General features: G+C 32.8%; 4 protein-coding genes across 8 annotated transcripts; 3 read left to right on the top strand and 1 right to left on the bottom strand.

Annotated features, from left to right (window-relative positions):
* Window positions 1-6,373: 6,373 nt before the first annotated feature.
* Window positions 6,374-10,088, top strand: LOC140823679 (uncharacterized). The gene is made up of 3 exons (XM_073185145.1): window positions 6,374-6,768; window positions 7,321-7,389; window positions 7,695-10,088. The coding sequence occupies exons 1-3, from the start codon at window positions 6,759-6,761 to the stop codon at window positions 8,360-8,362; spliced, it is 747 nt and encodes a 248-aa protein (XP_073041246.1). The 5' UTR covers window positions 6,374-6,758; the 3' UTR covers window positions 8,363-10,088.
* Window positions 8,571-9,836, top strand: LOC140824373 (uncharacterized). The gene has a single exon (XM_073185967.1). The coding sequence runs from the start codon at window positions 8,571-8,573 to the stop codon at window positions 9,834-9,836; it is 1,266 nt and encodes a 421-aa protein (XP_073042068.1).
* LOC140823678 (protein PSK SIMULATOR 1-like) lies at window positions 10,064-15,060 on the bottom strand. Of its 5 annotated transcripts, none has more exons than XM_073185139.1 (13): window positions 14,772-15,058; window positions 14,416-14,666; window positions 13,520-13,845; window positions 13,342-13,434; window positions 13,164-13,251; window positions 12,151-12,244; window positions 11,900-12,006; window positions 11,723-11,792; window positions 11,209-11,321; window positions 11,014-11,130; window positions 10,867-10,943; window positions 10,731-10,775; window positions 10,064-10,602 (listed from the first exon to the last, which is right to left on the bottom strand). In XM_073185139.1, exons 2-13 carry the CDS (start codon window positions 14,656-14,658, stop codon window positions 10,263-10,265), a joined length of 1,713 nt encoding a protein of 570 aa, XP_073041240.1. In that variant the 5' UTR covers window positions 14,659-14,666; window positions 14,772-15,058; the 3' UTR covers window positions 10,064-10,262. The 5 variants fall into 5 exon arrangements, with proteins under 5 accessions (XP_073041240.1, XP_073041244.1, XP_073041241.1 ...); XM_073185143.1 differs by having other exon boundaries at window positions 11,209-11,318; XM_073185140.1 differs by having other exon boundaries at window positions 14,863-15,058.
* A 1,206-nt stretch (window positions 15,061-16,266) lies between these two features.
* Window positions 16,267-18,007, top strand: LOC140823677 (transcription termination factor MTERF6, chloroplastic/mitochondrial). Its single transcript, XM_073185138.1, has 2 exons — window positions 16,267-16,422; window positions 16,920-18,007. Exon 2 carries the CDS (start codon window positions 16,925-16,927, stop codon window positions 17,915-17,917), a length of 993 nt encoding a protein of 330 aa, XP_073041239.1. The 5' UTR covers window positions 16,267-16,422; window positions 16,920-16,924; the 3' UTR covers window positions 17,918-18,007.
* Window positions 18,008-24,585: the final 6,578 nt, after the last annotated feature.

Genomic DNA, 24,585 nt, shown 5'->3' with positions numbered 1-24,585 from the left:
ACTTTACTTTTTAAAATAGTTTATATATCTATAACTATTATTAAATTAAACATATAATAAAATAAAAAAATCTTATATAAATTATGATTATAATTTTACACACAAAATATGTATACATAATTTACTAATATATATAATCGATGGATGTAACTGAAATTAACAAATTGAAAATTCAAATTTTTCTCTATTAATCGAGCAGTCTAATTTTATCCATTAAAATCGATTAAACTAAACCGATAACAAATCAGAAATAACCGATTTTATTCTTTTTTTTTTAAAAAATGTATTTTAAATTATTTTTTTGGAAACTCTTCTTCTAATTTTATTGAATTTCCAACCATCGGTCTCTAACATCTAATAAAACAGTCAAAACATCACCAAAAAAAAAACACACACCATATCAGTTTAAAAAAAATAAGAAAAACACACACCATATCAGTTTATCGAATAAGCAGAAATTGAAACAAAAATTTTACATCTCCCTCAATTTCTGAAAAGATACATATAACACTCACAAATAAAACGTAACAAAATCTCGAATCCAACTAAATCGAGAACCGAATCAATTAAAGCGATTTAATTGATATTCTCAGGAAAAAATAATATATCGGACGATTTATCCTCACCGAATTTTCAATTTATTTTGGTTGGGTCGGTTGTTTCGGTTAAATAGATGTTTTGCTCACCCTTAATTATAAGTACTAACATTTAAAATATATATATGAATTCATCCTTTTGCTGAAATAAAATTTTAAAACATCTAAATTCGATGGGATTTCATTAAATTTCATAAATTCCATCTAAAATAATTCGGACTAAAAGGTAATTAAAAATATATTTGGAATTCTTATTTGGTTTGATTTATTTATTTAATTAATTTTTTTGAAGAAGTGGTTTAATTTAATGGGAAACTTTAAATAAATCTCTAAAGGTTGTTTCGAATTAAAGATCCAGTCCGTGTGTCAGACTTTCTTATTTTGGGTTCCTCCCTGTCTGAATTTATTCAAGTATCCGTCCCAATCACCCAAAAAAGTCCAAAATACCTCACAAATATATATTCACCATTTTCCTGCACAAACTTTTCTCTTAGATTTTCTCTTGGCCCAAACCTTTATCGATCAATTACTAATTATGATTATCGAAGAATTATCAACTACTATGTTTGATTCAATGTGATTTATATGTGTATAATGCAATCCAGTAGGGAGCATTAGTAGTTTTTCAATCACATATTTCTTTCCTGATTTATATGTGATAAGACACATATATTTCTCATTCCTTTCATTCATTGTTTGAGTATCAAACCCATGGGAATATATATCATTAAAACTCAACAAATTTCTTTTCGATTGTGGTGAATATAAAGCATCATTGATCAAAAATTTTGTACCATTAGGTAACAAAAATTGTGCTTTACCACATCCTTTAATCAAGTCTACAAGACCTGATATTGTATTCACCGTTGTTTTTGTTGGTTTTAGTTCCAAGAAATATCTTTTATCTCGGAGGATAGTGTGCGTTGTACCACTATCGGGTATGCAAACTTCAGCTTTGCTCATAGCATTTTTCATATTTGAACTTCAAAAAAATATGCAATGAAATAAAATTACTGACAATACATATATAAATATAACACATATCATAATTGTACAATAAAACATTATTATATGAATACATGAAAAACAAATTATTGTACATTTATATTCTACCATTATATTGTTCATTTTCAGAAAAATCATTGAGAAAATCTGCAGCATCAAAATTGTTCATTTCTATCCCACCAACATGTTGATCATTTCCAGAGAAATCATTCATAAAATCACCAGCATCAAAATGAGTTGAATCACTCAAACGGTCACTGCGTTCAGTGAAGTTGGTCTCCTTTTCTTTCCCCTTTAATGATTCTTTATAAAGTTTGCAAAGATGCTCAGGGGCTCGACAAATACGGGACCAATGTCCTGGAGTACTACATCTGAAACAAGAACTTTCATAACTTTTTGAGTGATTCTCATTAACACTTGTATTCTCATTATGCCTTTTCGGTGGATGGTTTGGGACGCTCTTTTGAGATGAGTTATAATTATCTCTATTGTTTTCAAAACCACGGCCTCGACCACGACCACGTCCACGTCCACGTCCACGACCTCGACCTCGACCAAAATCTTGTCTTTGAATTTGATTTTGGTTTCGAGGTTTAAATTCATTTTTACTTACAGCATTTACTTCTGGAAATGCTGTTGATCCAGTGGGTCGGGACTGATGATTTCTCATTAATAGCTCGTTGTTTTTTTCCGCCACAAGAAGACAGGCGATGAGCTCAGAATATCTCGCAAATCCACGTACTCTATATTGTTGCTGTAGAGTAATATTTGATGCATGAAACGTGGAAAATGTTTTTTCAAGCATCTCAGATTCTGTGACCTCATGTCCACAAAATTTTAGCTGCGAGATTATTCGATACATCGCTGAATTATAATCAGTGACTTTTTTAAAATCTTGGAATCTTAACATATTTCATTCATCACGGGCGGTCGGAAGTATAACTTCCCTTATATGTTCAAATCTTTCTTTCAATCCTTTCCACAAAGCCATGTGATTTTTTTCAGTCAGATATTCACATTTTAATCCATTGTCGAGATGTTGACGCAAAAATATCATGGCTCTTGCCTTTTCTTGTGATGTACATATGCCATTTTCTTTAATAGTCTCGCTTAGACCCAATGACTCAAGATGCATTTCTACATCTAGAGTCCATGGCATATAATTCTTTCTCGTGATGTCGAGCGCAACAAATTCGAGCTTTGTTAAATTTGACATGGTGGTACTAAAAAAATTACGATGCATTTTATTAGTTAATAAATATTGCAATACAAAGTAACGGATAAACAACAAGTACAAGTATTTGTAAAAATAAAGAAAACACACAATGAGGATATTCTTCGATAAGTACAAGACTCGTGAGTATGATAACCAAAATAATTAAAAATAACCTTGAGAAAGTCATCTTCTTTTTTTCTTCGAAAAATTTGATGAAGAATAATTTTTAGAGAAGAAGATTAAGTTGGAGTGATTGAATGTGTTTGTGAGATGATATTTATAGGCATAAAAACTAGCCGTTTGTTGCCGTTTATGACCGTTGGTGTACAAAAAAAATAAATGTATGTATTTGTATAATTTTATGGTAATAATATGATGTATATAATATTAGACATGTTTAAATAATTATGTATATCATATCATAATATTATAATGAGTGTCATAATTTATTTTGTTTAAAAATCTTATAGTCTTTTATACTTGTAGTATCCCTTGCCGGGAGTGTGGGATGTCGTCTTAACATCCTCCCAGGATTTATAACAAGTTTATGAAAAATTTATTTTTATTATTTCTAATAATAACATTATATTGTATATTAAATAAATATATAATAAATAAATAACAGTAAAATAAATATTATTACTTTTGTTACATTTTTCTTCTGTTTGGAGCTTGGAAAAGTATCTAGAACTTTTAGAGCTTCGTGCTGATAACGTGTTGTGAAAAAGTAAAAATTTATGGTAAAAAGTAAAAATCCCAAACTCTCAAAATTTACCAAACTACACACTTTATAATATTTTTCTCTGTACTCAATTGTGATTTTCTTCACAAATGAGAGATCTATTTATAGAGTTTCTTTACACATAATCCAAAAATAAAATTCATCATCACCTACATCATCACACACTAATTTTCAATATTTACAACTCTTATTTTCAACATTCAAATATTCAATACACACATTTTAAATTATTTTTCAACAATATTCACCATTTTCTTGCACAAACTTTTCTCTTAGATTTTCTCTTGGCCCAAACCTTTATCGATCAATTTCCTCGAAATTAACTTTGCACATCATTCTAATATATCATACCAACACCCAATCGGAGTCGATTGACGTGAGAATGAGATAAATTCTTATTGTGTTATTGATCTATATTTATCGTACCCCATCTAACAACTGATGATCAACGTTAATGATATTGTGCATCAATGAAAATGATTATATCTCAAGATATACAAATTAAGATTCAATCATGTGTTATTTAACTAGACTGATGTAGAAATGATGTTGGAATTCAATATCAGAATATCAAATTTTAATTGGTTTGTGAGTATCCAACCTCTATTCGATACTTATTGTTAGTTTAAAGTTGTTAGCAAGCTATAAAAGTTGATGGCAAGTAACAAATACTCCCACGCTCATGAATAAACATCTGGAGCGTGAAGTATTTGACTCTGATACCATGTTAAATTGAGACTTGGACATAATTAAACCTCAAAAACTAGTTCAAGAGTGAGGTTTGTCCAAGTCCATATATGCAAACTCTTAGGGGTTTTATCCGATCGATGTAAGACGACTAACAAACTTCTGTCGACCTGATATCACAACATATTCACATTTGTTAGAATTAGCAAATTGTATTATGTATCAGGTGAAGATTGGCAATTCCATCGCCATTTCAGTTTCGTCGAAACATATATTTTTATATCTCCCTCAATTACTCAAACATATCACAGATATTCATATAAATCAGTGTAAAACACCAATATTTTTTTAATTTAATTCGGTTTGGTTTGTTATTGAGATTAAACCGAGATTTTGCCTACCCCTATTATATCATATAATTAGAAACATATTTTTCAATAACTATCTAAAGGACAATACCGTCTTATTGATGCCCATTTTAACATATTTTGCCCTTGTTCATACGATCATTATCATATAGTATTGTTCGAAGATAAAAAAAAATTTATAGTCATTTTTTCTTTCTATTTTAAACTCGTCTATATGCACAAAGCATGCTAAACAATGTTACAAAATCATACATGAGAAGTTTTAAAAATCAAAAAAATAGTATTCCCTTTATGTATTGATATAGGATATTTATTGACTTTTAATGACTTTTGTAGATTTTAAAAATCTAGAGGTATTCAATCAAGACTTTTGCATACTCTATAGAAGTCTTGTGGTATTCAAAATAGGCTTTCATGGAGTTTTAAAAAGTCAAGTGGTATTCAACATTGACTTTTATAAACTCTATAAAAGTCTACAGGTATTCAAATTTTCCATGGACTTTTAATAACTCCATGGAATTCATTGACTTACAAACATTAAAGCATAAGGTACGACTACAAATTGTAAAAAATTGTATTTGGTTCACCCCAAAGATTTGAATGGATTTTTAAAACTTCTAACTCTCTCTCTGTGCTTCACATCACATATCTTCATATCTTCTCTCCTCTCATCTATTTCTATTACTCTCTCAAATTTTCGAAGTGTATCTCTATATATATTTTCATCTTTCTTTTTCAAATTTTCATTTTTTGGCTGATTGTTCATGTAATAATTTTTTATTTTAATAACACGGGAAAATTTTGAATTATAGAATTGATTTGTGATTTTTAATTTATGATTTATACAAATTAATGTAATATTCAATAATAATAAAGATGATCAAAAAAATGTTGTTTAATTCTTAATAATTGAATAGTTTCGTCACAACAATGATTTTTTAAATTCATTTTCGTATTTTTAATTATTATGTAAGCTATGATATTTTTATACAAAATTATATTCACACAATAATAAATAATATTATTTTTACATTTATATTATCAATTTAAAAATAAGATTACATGTTAATCAATTGATGTATTTTAAAAAATTTACAAACATGCATATAAACCCACATATATATATATGTAAGGATTAAACGATTTAACTTTTAAATAAGTAAATTTATTTTTTTAATATAAATATTAAAAATAATTTCAAATTGAATATGTTATATATGTCAATTAATTATTGGTTCAAAGAAATAAATAAAAAATCACATGTTATAGTTAAGTACAAAATTTATAAAATTCTATAAAAAAAAAATCTACAAAAGTTTATAAAAATCTTGCAAAAAAGTCTACATAAATCCACATAAATCTGTTTATAAATATGTGAGATTCCATAAAAGTCAATAAAAATTTATCAAATCCATAAAAGTCTATCATTTAAAAAAGTCATTAAAAATCATCAAAACTCTGAATTGAATACACCCCACTAAGTGTTTGAGTCAGAAAGTCATGAGTTCGATTGTTGGAGGAAGTAAAAGGACTCATTTTTCAGATATAAAGATATTTTATAAATAACAGTGCATTAAAAACTCACGATAAACAAAATCGCAGAGAGAGCCCATTTATCGGAAAAAAAAACCCAAGATCGGGATACTTAGGTCGTTACAATAAAATGAGCAATACATGTGAAGGTCTAAAGTGCAATTATCTAAAACTCATTAATGTGGTCTTCAAGAATCTCCCCCAACCACTTGCTCATATATTCTCTAGTATCAGTACCGGTTGGCAACACAGAGCAGACAAAGGAGAAAGAGAGCAAGAAAACAAAAACTCGAATTAAATTAATGATAATGCCATCAAATTTGTGGAAGGCACCATCAACATCATCATTATAACCCTTGAACAAATCGGATTTGTATCATTTTCCAACTCTCGGAATATTTTTCAATGCATTCATTTCCATTACCAAGCAGTCTATCTCCTTTTCTCCGCCTATCTGTCTCTCCTGCCCATTCCTAACTTTCTTGTGCGTCGTGGTTTGGTCCACACTGTATCTTTGAGGATTTTCTTGCCCATGTAATGTGAAGGATTTCTTGGTTTGATTTGTATTAAAAAAGGAAATATTGTGTTGCGTATCTCCGAGCACGTTCAAGATGAGGCCAGGTGATGAATCATCCGTTGCATTAGCTAACTAAACATATACGTACACAGAACTCATTCATTTTCTTGTTATATATTTTTAACGCTGTTCACTTTTCTTAATAGGTTTTTATTTTTCGCTTTGATAATCTAAAAGGTTCTTCTTTTTTAAGTTTCCTGCACATGAAGAGCTGCTATTTAGTGATGGTGCTCTAAAGAATTGTATTATACAATGGTCTGCAGGCATGAATAAAGAGTAACAGTTTGGATACACGTTCAGTTAATTTTTTGTTGTTGGTAGAAATAGCTGAATTCTAGGCTGGTGATTTGGTTCTTTACGTATTGCATCCAGTGAGCTCGTGGCTATGAGAATCATCTTTTGTTGACGGCATTGAAATTCGGGACTAATCTGAGTAGTTTAAGAGAAGATGCATCTTGGTTTAAGCTAGAAATGTTGTGTGATGGATGTTAATTGCTAAACCATCGTAATTTTTAGGGATGAACTCCTCATCTACTTATAAAATTGTCCTTTTCATGGTTTTTGCAACCTGTAATGGTCTCTGTTCAAACGAGCAGGTCTTCAGAAAAATGAGTCTGATTCATCATCCTCAGGCCCAAGTTTCGATGGAAGTTTCAGGATGCCTGGTAGGAACTCTGCTGTTTACTTTGATCGACTTTTGTGGTTTGTGTGCATTAGGTTGCTCAATCTGCCGTTTTAAACTTAACTGCGAGGAAAGCGAGAAAAGATAACACATCTGCCATTGTTTTATGAATTATGATGGATTTTGCCTATTCATTTTAACACTTCATTGAAAGTCATGTTGTTTATATTTTCGTGTAGATATCTCATTAACTAGAGAACCTGCATTTCTGAACTTCACTCGGTCTTTTGGTTGTTTGCCTTCTTAATTATCGCATATAACAACTATGTGAAAATAATGTGGCTGCAGCGTCTTCTATCCAAACTACATCCAGCCCATCGAGCAAGTTCATCCCCACTTCAAAAAGGGTATACAAAGTACTCAAGGAATACACAACAAAACTTGTAGACCTTAATATCTTCACAAAGTATCTGGAGGATTGGGTGACAGATAATTTACACGGTAAAACAAATCCCAGCAAAAAAAGGTTTAGCACCCTCTTCCCGTTGGATGAGATACGTACGCTTGATTTTGCTTTGGAAGGAGTTTTATTTCAGCAACTAATGCGCATGCCTTGCCCACCTTACTCCTCCAACAACCTCAAAGAAGATGAGTATTCAGCACTTGAAGATTTTCTTCTTACTGCTGCTAAAGGACTTTGGCATGCATTTTGGCATAAGACTAAACCGTTTCCATATTTCGTGTCGTGTCCTTATGATCATGGATCCAAGTTTTACACCGTTGAGAAAGCAATATCGAGGGAAAGACTTAATCGGGTCTGTGGTGCTGCTCTGATGATAAATAATAAGGGAAGTTTTTCTGCTCATTGGGATAATGTAGTAAAGTTCGTGTTGTTCAGACAAGACATTACAAATGGAAAGGAATTTGGATTTTTCCTATTCTGCTTTTTGCGAGGCTCTTTTCTATGCCGTTCATATACTGCTTTCTCGGAGTTTGAGCAAGTCCAATACTGTTAAAAGTAATCATGTTTTTGTATCTGTTTTGGACTCGAAATATGGAGGGATTGTCAAACTCGGCGGTGACCTTCGCAAACTTGAGATAGACTTAAATAACCCTTATCAATCTATAGCAGATTGGATAGTATACCATGCAGAAGTAAGTGTTTCCCCAGTGGACCGAATATGGAACAAGCTTGGGAATGTAAATTGGGCTGATTTGGGAACAATGCAACTACTTTTGGCAATTTTCAACTCCATTATTCAGTGGAATGGGCCTCCAAGAAAGTCGATGGTCTCACTTGCCGGCAACCACAGTCTCCGTTTAGAAAAACGCAGAATGGAGGATTGCACTAACAAAAATGAAAACCCTCCAGCCCCTTATCATATTTATCACAACCATCATAGAGAAATTATCGAATTAGAGCATGAAAGTAATCAGAATTTTGCATCCAGAGGATCACGCTTGAGGCTTAGCCGGAGTGAAATAGTATTACTTGAAGATCACAACCAAGGACTTCAAAGTTTCCAAGTTCAAGAAATTATAGAAGACGGGAATGGATTGTTCTATATCGTTGTTTCTGACGACTGTCCTTCACAGTTGTTGAATTTGTTCATTGGTGTTCATAGCTCTCGTTTGGAGCCATCTTGGGAAGACATGAAACTGTGGTATCAAGTCCAAAGGCAAACTAAAGTGTTGAACATTTTTAAAGAACAGGGTATTTCAAGCAAACATCTACCTGAAATAATAGCAACAGGCAGAATAGTGCATTCTGGCCCATGTGAAAAGCAAAGCCCAAAGGGGCGTTGCGACAATACATGGTGTGGAACACCGATGCTTGTCATGTGTCCGGTTGGGGAGCCGGTTTCTTCTATCATAGCCCATAATGGCCCAATTTCGGCAGAAGAAACTGTACGTTGTTGTCGAGATTGTCTTGCAGCTTTAAGAAGTGCAAGGACCGCAAACATCATGCACGGTGATATTTGTCCGGAGAATATATTGCGTATTCTTGATTACCAAGACTCAAGAAAACAAAGCTTGTTTGTTACAGTTTCATGGGGACATGCCGTGTTGGAGGATAAAGACAGCCCTTCATTAAACTTACAGTTCTCTTCTAGTCATGCACTCCAGCATGGTAAACTTTGCCCCTCATCTGATTTGGAGAGCCTCGTTTACCTTACTTACTTTGTTTCCGGTGGAGCCATGCCACAGCAAGATTCTATAGAATCAGCTCTGAAATGGCGGCAGAAATGCTGGTCAAAACGTATATTTCAGCAGAAGCTAGGCGAGGTTTCACCTCTGTTAAAGGCATTCACAGATTACGTGGATAATCTGTGTGGGACACCATATAAAATCGACTACGATGTTTGGTTGAAGAAACTGAATAGAGTTGTGGATAGCTCGGTTGAGAAGGGGAAAATGGTTGAAAAAGTGCTGAGACTGAAGGATGTTGCAGAGTCTTCAGGAACTTCTGGCGGTGGGAATTCTTTATGATCTGAAATTATTATTAATTTTTCCTCTGTTGATATTTGGTGTTTAGTTTGATCTTGGGATTTGATTGATTCATTTGTTTTGGATATTAGCGTTTGTAGTTTTTAGTTTTGTTGGCTTTATAGAGAATTTGGTCTAGGATATTGAAGACGAATAAATTATTTCACCACTCCGAAGTATGATGTAGAACAAGAAAACATACAAAAGACGTATCAACCTTGGAAACAATGTACAAAAAAAATCCTTCTATTGACAGTATAGCTTCTTTACAAGATTCAATGCTGTACAAACCACAACATTGCCTATTCTCGCTGCAAAGTCATTACATGAAACCAAATCGTACCACTCGATCAAGTACCAGTTGTTCGAAAGATAGACGCACTTGTCCATCATTTATGACCAAGAACCACCGTTATCAACATCTGCTAGCTATAACTCGATCTCAACTCTATCAATCACATCCAACTGTATATCATCACCAAGTCCAATGTCATTTTTGTCAAGTATCACCTCTTGATCCTCCTTCCACAAAGATGGTGATGAAACTGAATCGTTTTTCATGTGAATTGTCTGTTCTTCTGATTCATCACGAAGGGTTATCTTTGCGATGCCAATGGCCTCGGGCCTAGATTTGGATCGGCTAACCAAATAATTTAGCCACAACAAGAGATCAAGAATGTAAGTTTCTGTTTTCTGCCAATCTGCGTGCTGTAGCGTCTCGATTTTCATAACATCGATTGGAGCAGCTGTCCTGCGATTCTGTTCCGAGCTGCATTCAGAATAACCATAAGTTTTTTCCAGTTCAATGGCAAAGGCGCTAGGAATGAACAAAAAAGGGTGAGGGTGCATTCGATGGACACTACTTGACGTCAGATTCAAGACAATCAAAATACTCACCCTGTGTTGGCCCACTCTCCAACCCAACCAAAGCCATGATGAGCTCTATGATACAAAATCAATGAGACATTGTTAAAAACTGTGGTCAAATGGGAAAAACGAGGAAGAACTGTTTTTACAAGGTCTAGAACTTTACTTGGCTGTGTTTGTAGCAGTAGGAACAAGCCAGCTCAACATCTTTTCCATCTCATCTTTGATTTCTGTCACAGTGAGCTGCGGAGAAGATACTAAAGAGTTTAAATACGTATAGAACTTCATTCCAGTCATTATTTTAAGAACTTACCTCCTCCTCGATTTTGAAACACTGTAATTTGGATCGCAAAGAAGCTTTGACATTTGGTGGCAAGCTCTGATACAAAGTGTCCCTGGAGTTTGGAGACATCGAACTCGAACGAGCTACCTGATCATGCAAGACACGAACTAAGAAATGCTGATACAAGAAAAAAGTTGAAAGGAAAAATAACAATTAGTAGCATACAATCGAATCAATTTGGAGAATTATATTAGCATAATGTAACGCAAGTCCAGCATCCCCCAATGTCTGCTGGCTACCACGCGACACATTTTCTGGTCCTCCGCCTTCTACCACTGCTGATCAAAAGAAGACAAGTTCACAAATCACAAGAATAAATGAGAGTCGGAAAAACCATTTAACTTATCTCAAAGTTTCTTCCTTGGGACGCTCGGAAGGGCTAACTTTTATATAAATGTTATGTTGTCCTTGATATAAGGGATTTCAAATTGTTTAACTACTTTTACATAAATCTTAGGTTGTCCCTTGATTTATGGATTTGAAATAAGGGATTTCAAATTCTTTAAATTCAAGTGAATTTCAAATCCACTCCATATCAATATAAACAATTTCAATAGTAATTATAGAGGATTTATGGTTGTCATTTGAAATCAATTCCTCACATCTTTTCCCAAGATCAAATCCTTCGATCTAAGCGCAACCTAGATACTTGTCTCATGCTTCAAGATTGGACTTGTACCTGGATTGCCCAGCGTATTGTTTATCTCATGGTTCAAGAATAGCACAGTATCTACAAGCTGCCCCATAACCTGCCATCAAATAAGAATAACTTGTGGGAAATTTTTAAATTTCTACGCTTAATCTTGGCTCCCTTAAACTGACATTTTTTTCTGAGCTAAGGATCAGGATTAATTACCTCTTCCATTCTTCTGGACCAAAGTGACTTCTTTTTTAAATTTTTCACTAGCTTCTTTTGGCTTTTCAATTCTGCTGCCATAATGGTTAGGTTGTAGTCCCTATCCCCTGTAATGTACATGATAACAGCATAAGTTCAAACTTTTCAAAGTTCTAACCCAACTGTGATTAACGAATGAAAATTATTATAAAAAGTAAAGCTAAAATAAAAGAACATGTACAAGGATTATGCACTGAGGATCAAGGAACCACCTTTTTGTGAAGCATTGTGTTTAAGCTCTTCCAGACGCCTGTGAAGATAATCTTGTTCAAATCTTTCTAATTCATGCTGTTCCTGGTATAGCTCCTGCTGACAAAAGGCAGTGCTTTGTTCAATATTTCCGGTGGCAACTCAAACGAATGACGTATATTCTTATATTGATCGGCAATCAATAATTATCATTACTGGTGACCATAACACCAACAGAGGCAGACTAAATAGGGGAAGAATACAGGCAATTGCTCCTCTCAAATAACAAAAATTTCGAAGTTTATGGTATTTTTTAACAAAACTGACGTCTCACAGACCCAAAAAAAATACATTGAAGCTCACCCCACCTGGACAAAAATCTCAAGTTTGTTCATGGACACCAATTTAGTCTATTGCATGTTATCCGGTCGTGTATCACAAAACACATGAGTGCAAGGGAATAGTCTATGTGAGTAGAATAATTTTTATCCAGTAATCAATTAATGTCAACTTCATAAAGTCTTTCTTTTCAAGATAAAGCAACATAAAAAATCTTCTAAGAACTGTCAGACCCTAACACAAGTTTTGACTTGATTGTTAATTTCTCAAATATCCGTTCATGACCAAGACATGACTGCCAAAGCATTATACTGGGAATATATCAAAGAACGAACACATTCATAAATTGGAATTTTATTCAAATATCATGATTGAATATTAAGAAACTGGGAAGTATGGCAAGTTACAGATCGTAAAAACGAGGATTTTCATACATGGGTGTCCATGAATCCTTGATAATTCTCATGTTGAAGCAATTATGTCCCAAGTGGCTACCTGTGGGATGCTACTTCGGACTTAAAGGTCAAAGAAAAATCACAAGAAACTTAATCGCAACAAAGGGTTGAAATCCAGTGATGCTACTTAGGACTCAAAGGTCAAAGAAAAATCACAAGAAACTTAATCGCAACAAAGGGTTGAAATCCAGTGAACTGGAAGTTGTCATTCCAGATATGATGCAAAAAAAGATAATACTAACGGCTGTAAGTTGAACTGAAGTCATCAGTTGCTGCATCACAGATTCTGCTACTTCTCTCGAGAGCTTCTGGGGATTACGATCGCTACGTCTGAAGAAGTAATTAGCATCCACCCATTAAAAAATTCAAAACTAACGTCTAACATAAAACTGATATGTAGATAAATACAAGATAGGTTACTTCTCAAAGAAGCGGTCCAAATTATGCCACTGTGGATCTTTACATCGATTTCCAAAGCGAACTACTTCTTCCAAGAAAACTTTCAGCTCCTCCCTGTGTAAAAGTAAACTTCAACACGCTCTCTTTTATCAAAGAAGACAAAATTAACAAATAGCACTCATGTTTCTTTATAGCCAACCTCTTGTCTGCGGCAACAATCTTCAAAAGTTTATCCTCGTCTGTTGATATTAATTGTTGAACACTCTCTGCAGGAAGCACCAAGTCTTTTAGTTTTCGTATGCTTCGCTTTGAAAGTGAATGCATAAGGTTTGATCCCTTAACGATCGTATTGGCAACCTCGAATGCCAGGATTGAGAGTTCATTGTTTTTGGTTGATGCTCCAGAAACAAAACCGTGGCTTGAGTTAAAATTGGTCATACTACTTCCTAGTGTGTCTAAAACTTCAACAGCCCTTCCAAGGCCAACACTGCCTGCTCTGCCCAAAAGAGAACTCACTTCTGAAACCTGCGTTTGGTATTGATACCCTTAAAAGAGAGAGAAATATTACAAGATAGGACCATTCTTAAACTAATTTATCCTCTCGTTTCGGAAAATTGCAATTTTTTGCTCGTTTCAGAAAAATTAAAATTGCACTAAAAATCTTGAAGCACGGGAATGGTAAATTTGAATCCTCCTCTTTTAAACACAGTAGTACGATGAACAAACATCATCTTCGCCTGCTTTCTTATGGATAAGCTTAGTAAAAGTAGAATCTTTTGAACAATTCTTTCACTACGTTGGACAAACTAAATGATTAAGATTTATACAAATCATCACACCGGCATACCCATATGGAAGTAGCCAACAAGAAATTTCGACAGGCAGCTTATTTACAGAATTCTAATGTTATACATCAAAACATGCTTGGACCAATCAATTCACGGCAAGCATAGCTCTCATGTACGAAAGCTTTATCGCATAGCGTGGCAATTCAACACTCACGCTCATCACTATAATGGGAAACAAGGTAAGAAAAGCTTAATTTATCAACTCTGATCCAACGCATAGTAACAGAAACCAAAAATAATTATTTACCCTTAATGATCTTGATTGCTGGGATAAACTACTCCTCTTATACTGGGGGATCCCATCATAAAATTCTTCATTACTGACATTTCCATATGTAGCTGACGATTTCTGGGATTCTTTCACTAATATTTGACCCTCCTCCATTGTATTTCGCCGTTTCTGCCTCGGAGAATACAGCTTTTCTTGACCTGTGTTACTGCCTGCGTAAGGATTTTTTGTTGAAGACTGTTTTGAACTCCGCCCTCCCATCTTTACTTCTGTTATTGAAGCAAAACCCAATACAATACTTCATACATTATCACAAAAACCACAGCAAAATATTTCACGAAAACTACAGAAAAACTCAACAGGGGAAAAAATACCTCCCAAAATGATTTTGTTGATCCGCAATGAGAAACGGCAATATTGGGAAGATGGGATTATGAATTTCGCATTTGAAATTTGAGAAAATACCCGGAAACAGACAGCGCCACAAGTCCACACCAAGCCAAGAACTGATTTTTATCTACCAAAAAAAAATTTTCAGCAAATATATATTACAAACACATATTCAAGAATCTTGTGCTGAGGAGGTAAATGAAGAATGGGAAGCCGGAAAGAGGTGGTTGCGTCATCCATGCTACCTACTTGCTTTGACTTGGAACCTTCGAGTCATTATCGTAAGTAATAAAAAAACGTTTGACATGGACAACATTAAACTATTCTCTCTTTTTCACCCTTTCTAACATATTGTATATTAATTTTTCCTTGAAGATATATTGTATGCTAAATTATGTATTTCTAATGATACTTTATCAAAAGTTATAGTTAGTTGTAATGGTGCAATTCAATCTTTTAAATTTATACTCCTTGCAATCAATGAGAATCGAACCCGTGACTTTGGTTTTGATAACAATTGTAGGATCGAGTGTTTATCGTTTTACCAAAAGTTATAGCTGGTGGTAATAATGTAACTCAAATCTTTTAAACCGCACATCAATTCAAGCAACACGGTTTGATCGCTCTACCAAGTAGAGACAATTATCGCACCCCAGTTTTCTTAAAATAAATATGATACATTTATCTTATAACAATATCGAACGAACTATACGAGATTTATGATTTATTTTTCTTAGATTGATGTTTTGTCTCTATACACATCACACATACATGTTTTCAAAATGCTGGGTTTTAAGTAATCCAGTTAAATCATGCAAAAAGATTAAAGAAATTAGAAAATTTATTTAATTTGACATGATTTCGATAGAACATTTATTCCATATGGTCACGATCAACTATAGACCAATCTATTCTAAAAAACAACATCACACATATTAATGGACTTTGTCCAATTTGTGTTACAACCATCAACCGTCTTAAAATCTATCTATCAACTCATAGATTCTTATAGTGTGTTGTAAATTTTTATTATTATACCTAAATTGCCCTTATTATTTTAAACTTTTATCTCCTTTTATAAAGAAGTAACAAATCAATGATTATTTGAGATAAAAACTTCTTTGAGACGGTTTTATGGGTCGTATTTTATGAGACATGTCTCTTATTTGAGTCATCTGTGAAAAATTATTACTTTTTATTGTAAATATCGATAGAGTTTACTCGTCTCACAGATAAAGATTCGTGAGACCGTCTCACAAGAGACCTACTCATTATTTAAAATAATTTGTATCATTTATTACTTTATTTTATTTATTTCTTCTATATAATATTTATTAATAAAATATTATTTTCTAAAATATGTAAAAATGAAAAGATTATGTATCAAAATTGCAAATTTTAGTACAATTGCCCACTAGACTAACCAACCCTTCGGTCTCTCTACACGCTTTTATGCAAACATGAAACAATTTATGTGTGTGTGTGTAATCTTTGAAATGCGACTTCTCTTAGGGAAGAAAATGGATAGAAGAGAGACAAACGAGCGTGGATAACGAAAGATAAAGAGATGGGAGTTTAGGTGATATTTCGGGAAATTTCCGACTTCACTTGGAAAACTGAACCAAATTTCATGAGGTTCGATTCCTTCTCTAGTTTTTCTATGTTCGTTGCTGTTGAATGCTTCTCTGATTATGTTTGAGCGATAAGTTTTTTTGCTTTATTTTATAATTTTTTTCTGTACTTGTATTGAGTTTGTCACAGATAATTTGATTATCTACAGTAGAATGCTGGTCTGATGAATTTTAAAGTTTTGGAGTGTTGTTCTTCGTGTTTTCAAGGATTTAAGCAGAAAGTTTTAGAATTGAAATAAGAATAACCTCCTTAGGAGGCTGCCGTTGCTTTAATTTTTTTGGCGTCATAGGAGTAAGACTCTAGAAGAGAAATAAACCAAATTTGGTAATTTTGACGATGAACTGTATTTGTCATGAGTTTCAACTAATATGCTTGAGATATTTTGTCAAATGAATTATTTTTTATTATATAGTGTGAGTACTCTGGATTTAGCCATCTTGCCCGACGATTTTATCTTAATTTTTTCAAGTTTCACTCTGATTTTTTCTAAATTCTGTCAGGAGACATGGAAACAAGTTGCCACAGTAATTCCATCATGTGGTTTTTCAAAGACAGAGACTTTGATGACAAAAGTATTCGTGAAATGTTCCAGAAGTGCAAGCGCCTTGAGGGTGTTGAAAGGGAAAAAGCCTCAGAAAACTGGGATTACTTGAAAAGTATAGGTATTCAAGAGAGGAAACTTCCTGCCCTTGTTGGAAAGTGCCCCAAAATTCTTACTCTTGACCTGCACGACAGACTCATTCCAGTGATTCAGTGCCTTGTAACATTGGAGACAAAACCAAATGAGGTAGCTTCTGCCATAACAAAATTTCCGCACATACTCTTGCACAGCGTGGAGGAGAAGCTCTGTCCGCTCCTTGCTTTTTTTGAAGCTCTTGGTGCACCTGAGAAGCTACTTGGAAAAATGATATTGTTAAACCCTAGAATAATCAGTTATAGCATCGAATTCAAGTTATCACAGATAGTGGATTTTCTAGCCAGCCTCGGTCTATCCAAAGATGGGATTATTGGTAAAGTTTTGGTCAAACACTCATTTATCATGGGTTACAGTGTTGATAAACGTCTCCGTCCAACTTCGGAATTCTTGAAATCATTAGGCCTTACAGAAACTCACCTCCAAAGGATTGCAATTAATTTCCCGGAGGTTCTGTGTCGGGACGCCAATAAGACTCTTAGACCTAATGTCACATACCTCAAATCATGTGGTTTTAATTCGAGCCAGATAGCAGCATTGGTGGCCGGTTATCCTCCAGTTCTGGTGAAGAGCGCCAGTAATTCTTTAGGACCAAGGATCAATTTCTTGGCGCAGGTGATGGGGAGGCAAATTAGTGAAATTGCTGATTATCCCGAGTTCTTTAGGCACGGTTTGAAGAAGAAATTAGAGTCGAGGCAAAAACTTTTGAAGCAAAAGCACATACATTGTACGTTGAGTGAAATGCTGGACTGTAACCAGAAGAAATTTCTATTGAAATTCGGTTTGGTTGAGCAACTTGGTTAAAGTTGAATTAGCTTTCTTTCTTGTCTGCCAAGGGTTTTTGTTTTTGTATCGTATTATTTGAATTTGAACTTAAATTGAATTTGAATGAAATAGCATCATCGATTCATCGGTACAGAGAGAATGTATTCACTGTCCTAACAGCTAGACATGCATTATCATGTCTGCCTTGTTATTTTGCTGACCAGAGGTGCCGCTGTCTGACTACTTGGAGTAAACAGTTATCCAGTTGTATTCATGGATCCCAGTTTTTGAAAGAGCACATAAGCTTGCTACAAACCAAACATAAGAAAGAGGGGTCGAGGTTCACTGTCATTACTTGAATTAAGGGTCTCTGCTCATAAGGTGAACATTGGCACTCAAGTTATCATGCAAATAATTTGATTACAGCATTGCGACTTCCTTTTGTGTAGATACCCGAAATTCCCAATTTTTTGATTGTAGAGTTTATGGTCGAATTATATAGATATTATTTGGAAGTAATTGACTTCACCAGAAGCATGAAAACAAACTGTAGGGACAAAGTTCATAGTGAGGGCGAGTCAAAACGGGTGGGAAGAGTTGTTAATGAAAACTACATTAAGCAGAAGGATTAAAAATCAACCTGCAAACATGAAGAAAGCAGAAGGAAGGGAAGCATAACTAGTAGATGCAGAATGTCCAGTAGAGATGATGCCACATTTGAGTGATAATTACGTTGCTATTAAGAAAAGGCTTGCAAGAAAGAACACTACCTGAGGCTGAAGAAACAAACGAAGCTTCAAAATGACTCCTCGAGTATCCTGTAATGCCCACAGAAATACTGGAATGGAAACAGGAAGATTGGTCCAAAACAACCCATGCCTGAGCCACCATATAGCAACCATTTGACATCTACAGCATATTACATACCCAAAAGTATTGGGCCTCAGTCAAAACAGCGAAGTGGCTGAATTCAAGAAAGAGATAAGCTAGGAAACCGCAGCCCAGTTCGATCTCCATTTTGGGATTTGAGCAGATCATCATAGAGGCTGAAGCTTAAGAGTCTTTGCTCAGATATTCAGTATCCAACAACCCTTTATTTTCTAAGAGTTGCTTTACTTTATTTTATTTTGTTAATCATTTTTAGCAATCTCATACTTTCTTTTCCAAGTTTGGTGACTTGCTTCTGAATGTTAGCTTATTGTTACTAGCCAGCTTTTCTTTGATGATGTCCGAAACCTTCTCGACTCCACATCTGATTCCTCTACTCTGTCCTGATCATCGTGCATGAAACAAACCAGTGCCTCTGCTTCATCCTCACAAGCAGACTCATGCCACCTCAGTGGCCTTTTAAAGTTCGTTGAATCCAAAATTTTGATACAAATCTCAAGAAATCGATAGATTTGTGTCTGATAATTTCGAGATGTTAGACGTTCGAGGGTGGGGTGATACGGTAACATGCTTTTTTTTAAGAAAATATTTAAAAAAAAAATCCGATATTTATCTTTTTTACTAGCAAGAACTACATGTCTGGCAACATGTGAATATATTATATATAACATATAATAAAAAAAGACAACTTTAAATTTCCATACATTTATAATAGGAATAAAATAAGTAATAATCGAAATTTCAAATAATCTCTGTGTTTTATTTTTTAGATGTATTACATTTCTGATAGTAACTAAATGTCTTATTTTGGATCTTAAGTTTCTTTCGATATAGGTGGATTACTTTTTAAGCTTTACTCTTCAATAATTATCTTTTACTTATTTATATAGATGGATTTAATTTTTAATATTTATTTTAAATGTATAACATTTCTTTCAATATATTTTTTTACATCTAAGAACATCTCCAAGACTGCTGCGCTTTCACCAAAATAGCGCAGCCCCCCTCCTCTGCGCCAAATTTGGCGCATGGGTCTTATTTTTTTTTATTTAATTTTTTGAATTTTTTTATTTGTATTTATTATAAATATTTGTATTAAAAATTATAAATATTATTTAAATTATAATATAATATTTATTTTATTTTTTTAATATTTAAATATTTAATCATAAAAAATAATTGTTGATTTTTAATTTTTTTTATTTATGTTAATTATTAATATTTAAAAACTAATTTGATTTAATGATTTTTAAATAATATAATTTAATAAAAATACAAAAAATTAATATAACAATACAATTAATTAAATTATAAACTTAAATATTATTATTTAAATTTATTAATAATAAAACATTAGTAATAATTTAAAAATATTAAATAAAATATAAAAATTAATATATGTAAAATAAAAAGAATATTTCGAGAATATTTTTTTTTTATGTAAGATTTGAAGTAAATGGATTGAAGATGGATATTGTATTTGGTGCAGAAAACGCACTATTTTAGTGCAAAATTTGCACCAAAATATATTTTGTGGTTGGAGATGGCCTAACGACATGTTAATTTACGCGACTACAAAATCTTGCTTCGATTTTTCCTAATAATTTATTTTAAAATGTTAAGTAAAAATATAAATAAATTGACATAATTTTTAAATGTAGTTAATTTTGTCATCAATGTAATACATTAATTACCAATGTCAATACATTCGAGTGCATCGATCCGATTTTTGTTTCCATATCACTTGCATGTAGTATATGTAGATAGATTAGGAGGACAAATCAAAGAATATTGTCTTCAATAATTGTTCTCTCTTTTTTCAGTTTATTGTATTTTAAACAATTGTTTTATATTAATTAATAGTTAAAACCATCATTCAGAGTCGTCTTAAATAAACGTTTTCTTAATCGTAAACATTACAACTGATGGTAACGGTGCAACTCAGATATTTTGAATTGTACAATAGTATAAGTGTCACGTTTAGATTATTTTACCGAACAAGGATAATTATTACACCACAACAATCTCTCTCCTAATATTTGCATTCATTGCAATAAATAATAATCAAATATACGACTTTGACTATCATGATATCAATTGTTGGATCGAGCGATTGACTTTACCAAAAGTTATATCTGATTATAATGATGCAACTCGAATATTTTAGATCGTACAACTAGGGATGTAAACAATCCAAACCAAACCGAACAGTATCAGGCTTGAGCTTGGCTCGTTTAAGATTAATTCAAGCTCAAGCTTGATTCAAGCTTTTATCATCTGGCTTGAGTTTGGCTCGTTTAAAATTGATAGAGCTCGAGCTCAAACTCGAGCTTTATTCGAGCTTTTATCATCAGGCTAGAATTCGACTTGTCTTGAAATTACTAAACTTGTGAAAAGCTCGAGTTCGACTCGTTAAAAGCTCGTTTATCATTGAGTTATTTTTGTGATGAGATATTTTATTTCATTTTCTTTCTAATATAATTGGTTATGTTATTAATAGAAAAAAAAAATTACTCAACAATTTGAATAGTATTTTTAGCTCTAAATCTCTAATATTATTTATTTTTTTAGTGATCATTTTGTACATATTTGATCTTATTACTCAATTATAATATATATTGAATATTGCACAATGTTTAATTTTTATATCGTCTTTAATATAGTAACCTACTTTTTTTATTTTAAGCAAAAAATAAAATATACATGTTATAACCGGTATTATCAATATATTATTCTCAACTTTGCTCTCGATTTTTATATTCCAACATATTTTAATTTTGATTTCTTGAAATTTAATTAAAAAATGAACAAATTTTGTAATTAATTACACGGGCAACAAGCATTTAATATTTCACATGCAAATTCAACCAACACCATAAAATTAAAGGAAAATACAAAAATGGTGGAGGTGTAGCCTTGCAGTAAAATCAAAAAGCTAACGGGTATTAGAAATTTTGGGCAAAACCTGCCGGGCACTGACCAGTTTTTTTGTCCCGTATAACCCAACCCGTTCGTCCTTCTACACGAATCACTCTGTCTTAATATTATAATCGACCAAAATCACAAAAAATAAACAGATAAGATGGAAAAAAAGAAAAAAAAAACCAAGAAAATTTCCCTAATGTCATGAGATACCATAATCAAGGCCCTCAGGAATTGTTTTCAAGCGGTTCGATTTCGATTTTACCGTCAACCGGAGTCCATTCGCCGGTATAAAAATTGTGGCATGACTTGTTTTCCGAGGGTCGGAAAATTATTCCAACTTTATTTTTCTTACATAAAATCATTTTGTTATATACAATTGTTTCGTTTTTTTATATATAAATTTTTTTTTATCAAAATATCATAATTATGTTGTGTAATATATGCGTTGATACAAAAATCTCGATGAGACAATATTACAAAGTCAATTATGTAAGATATATATTCAATACACTAACTTACAAAAATATTGGTGGTGGCTGGGTTAGCTATTTACTACCATTTAGCAGTATCCCACGTGACTCCTCTTCCATTCATCGAATCATATTGTACCCGCAGTTCCCAAAATTTATTTGTTTATGTCCCCAACAATTACTGTATCTTTGTTGTAAATGATTTTTTTTTTAAAGGAAAACATAAATTATATTAACTTAGCAACAATCAAGTCGTCCTTTAAGGAAAAGGACGTTCTCTGACATAAATGTATTGAAATATCATGATGATATACTTAAATTAACAGTGTATATTGTAAGAAGATTTTATTGATCTTTATACGTGAGTGAGTTCGATAGATTAAATTCATATATAGAATAACAATAATAATATGTCTTTTTATTAATGATGGAGACGAACAAGAGATTTGTTGCACGAAATTGATTTGTATAACGACCTCATATGAGTTTGTATGTTTAGGTAAGAGATATATTTCACAAATTTTGAGATTGTATCATAAAAACGTTTTGATAAAAACTTATGTGAGACGGTCTCATGGTCATATTTTGTGAGACGAATATGTTATTTGGGTCATCCATGAAAAAGTATCACATTTTATGTTAAGAATATTATTTTTTATTGTAAATATCGGTAGGGCTGACTCATCTCACGCAAGGACGGAGCCACCCCAAAGGCTGCGGTGGGCTCTAGCCCAGGGATTTTTGGGCACACTAAAAAATATGGATGGATTAGCGACGGTTTACTACATCCGTAGCTACAATTTTTGAATTTATTAAAAATTTTAGCCCATAGCCCATACTACCAAAAAAAAAAAAACGGATGGATTAGCAACAGTTTTACTAAATCCGTCGCTAAAATTACGACGGTTTTCTTTTAACCGTCGCTATATAGCGACGGTTGTGTAATAACCGTCGCTGATCAGCGACGGTTTAATCAAAACCGTCGCCGATCTAATCGGCGACGGTATTTAGAAAAGCCGTCCTAGTAGGAACGCTTAGTCTCCGTCGCAACTAACATTCAGCCCAGCCTCAAGTTATTTTCTGGCTACGTCCCTGATCTCACAGATAAAGATTCATGAGATCGTCTCACGAGAAAGCTGCTCAAAAACTTTTGTGTTTAAATTTTTACTATTAAAACTACGATCAAAACTTAAAATTGATGCTTTCCTGAAAAAAAAAACCAGTATCAAAGCTCAACAAGAAGTAATAGTTTTTCAATATTTTTAAAGATTTTTTCATATAATTAAATTTTCAAGAAATTTTAAGAAGCTAACCAAACCAAGTACGATAAATTTATGGATCAAGGCAGGATACCAACCCAGCCTTACTGCCGCATATGCAGGCAGCAGGCCATTAATTGTTTACAGTTTCTGAACACATTGTTTTACGGTCAAAGAAACGTATAAAATATGAATCATTAGCATGAGTATTAATAAATCATGTTGATTAATAAAAATTTGTTATATTTTTAAATTATTATTTAGATAAAAATATAATTATATAAAATAAATAATTTGAGAGATAATTTCTAAATTTTTAAAGAGAATTAAATATTATATTTATGACTAAATTATATTAAAAACATTACATGTCTAAATATATATTTTATTTTCGTAAAAATTAATTGGTATCAGAAATTCGGACGACTGAGGACCTAATCTTTTATATAATATATATATTTATATTCAACAAAGATACAATTTCATAAAAGACAAATTATTGGTTTTTTTTTCTTCTGACAAGAGAGATATATATTTTTTAACTATACATATTTAATATTGGGGTATTTTGAAAAATGTGTTTTTTCCTTCCGGATTGTTTCACCCTGTCCGTGTAGACAGTAACTGCACGGGCAATAAATGGCCCAGATCACTCCACATGAGTGATCCGAGCCCACCTCCATGTTAAAAAAAAAAAAAAAATTGAATCGAAAAAATCTGAGCCGTTGGATCGACCTTTGCGGGTACTGCCAGCAGAGGTATGATTGAGTAAACCCTGTTTCACGTAGACAAAGAAAGGACAATATATGAATTGACAGCAATAATATAGATTAAATGGTAATTTTAATAAACCAATTTAACCCATAAAATAGTAAAATACGAACTATTTCATTCATATGTTAGAAAATCATTGCAAATTTCTGTGAGCCAATTAAAATAATACAGATCCTTAATTTTGCTATTTGATATTTTGTTCTCCTGACTGAAATAATTGTTTTTCCAAACAATATTTTTTATAGATTTTTTCTTGTCAAAAGATTTGAGAATTAAACTCCAAAACCTGTAAATGTAATATTGATGTGATCCGGGTAAAATAGATGAGTCGGATCGCGTGCTCCATCGGATCAAATCAATAATGTTGTTCAGGAAAATAAGTAAAATAGAT

Source organism: Primulina eburnea, chromosome 2, assembly GCF_022965805.1.
Source record: "Primulina eburnea isolate SZY01 chromosome 2, ASM2296580v1, whole genome shotgun sequence".
NCBI lineage: Eukaryota > Viridiplantae > Streptophyta > Magnoliopsida > Lamiales > Gesneriaceae > Primulina > Primulina eburnea.
The sequence above is the reverse complement of the archived record's forward strand: the minus strand, read 5'-3'. Positions and strand labels throughout refer to the sequence as shown.

Bases quoted from the DNA above. Each gene is read 5' to 3' on its own strand.
- LOC140823678 (XM_073185139.1), bottom strand. From the start codon at position 14,658: ATGGGAGGGCGGAGTTCAAAACAGTCTTCAACAAAAAATCCTTACGCA. The intron at 13,846-14,415 runs GTAAATAATTAT...TACCAAACGCAG, and splicing joins AGCAATCAAGATCATTAAGG to GTTTCAGAAGTGAGTTCTCT. The intron at 10,776-10,866 runs GTAAAGTTCTAG...TTTGTATCATAG, and splicing joins ACTGCTACAAACACAGCCAA to AGCTCATCATGGCTTTGGTT.
- LOC140824373 (XM_073185967.1), top strand. From the start codon at position 8,571: ATGCAACTACTTTTGGCAATTTTCAACTCCATTATTCAGTGGAATGGG.
- LOC140823677 (XM_073185138.1), top strand. From the start codon at position 16,925: ATGGAAACAAGTTGCCACAGTAATTCCATCATGTGGTTTTTCAAAGAC.
- LOC140823679 (XM_073185145.1), top strand. The intron at 7,390-7,694 runs GTAGGAACTCTG...ATGTGGCTGCAG, and splicing joins TGGAAGTTTCAGGATGCCTG to CGTCTTCTATCCAAACTACA.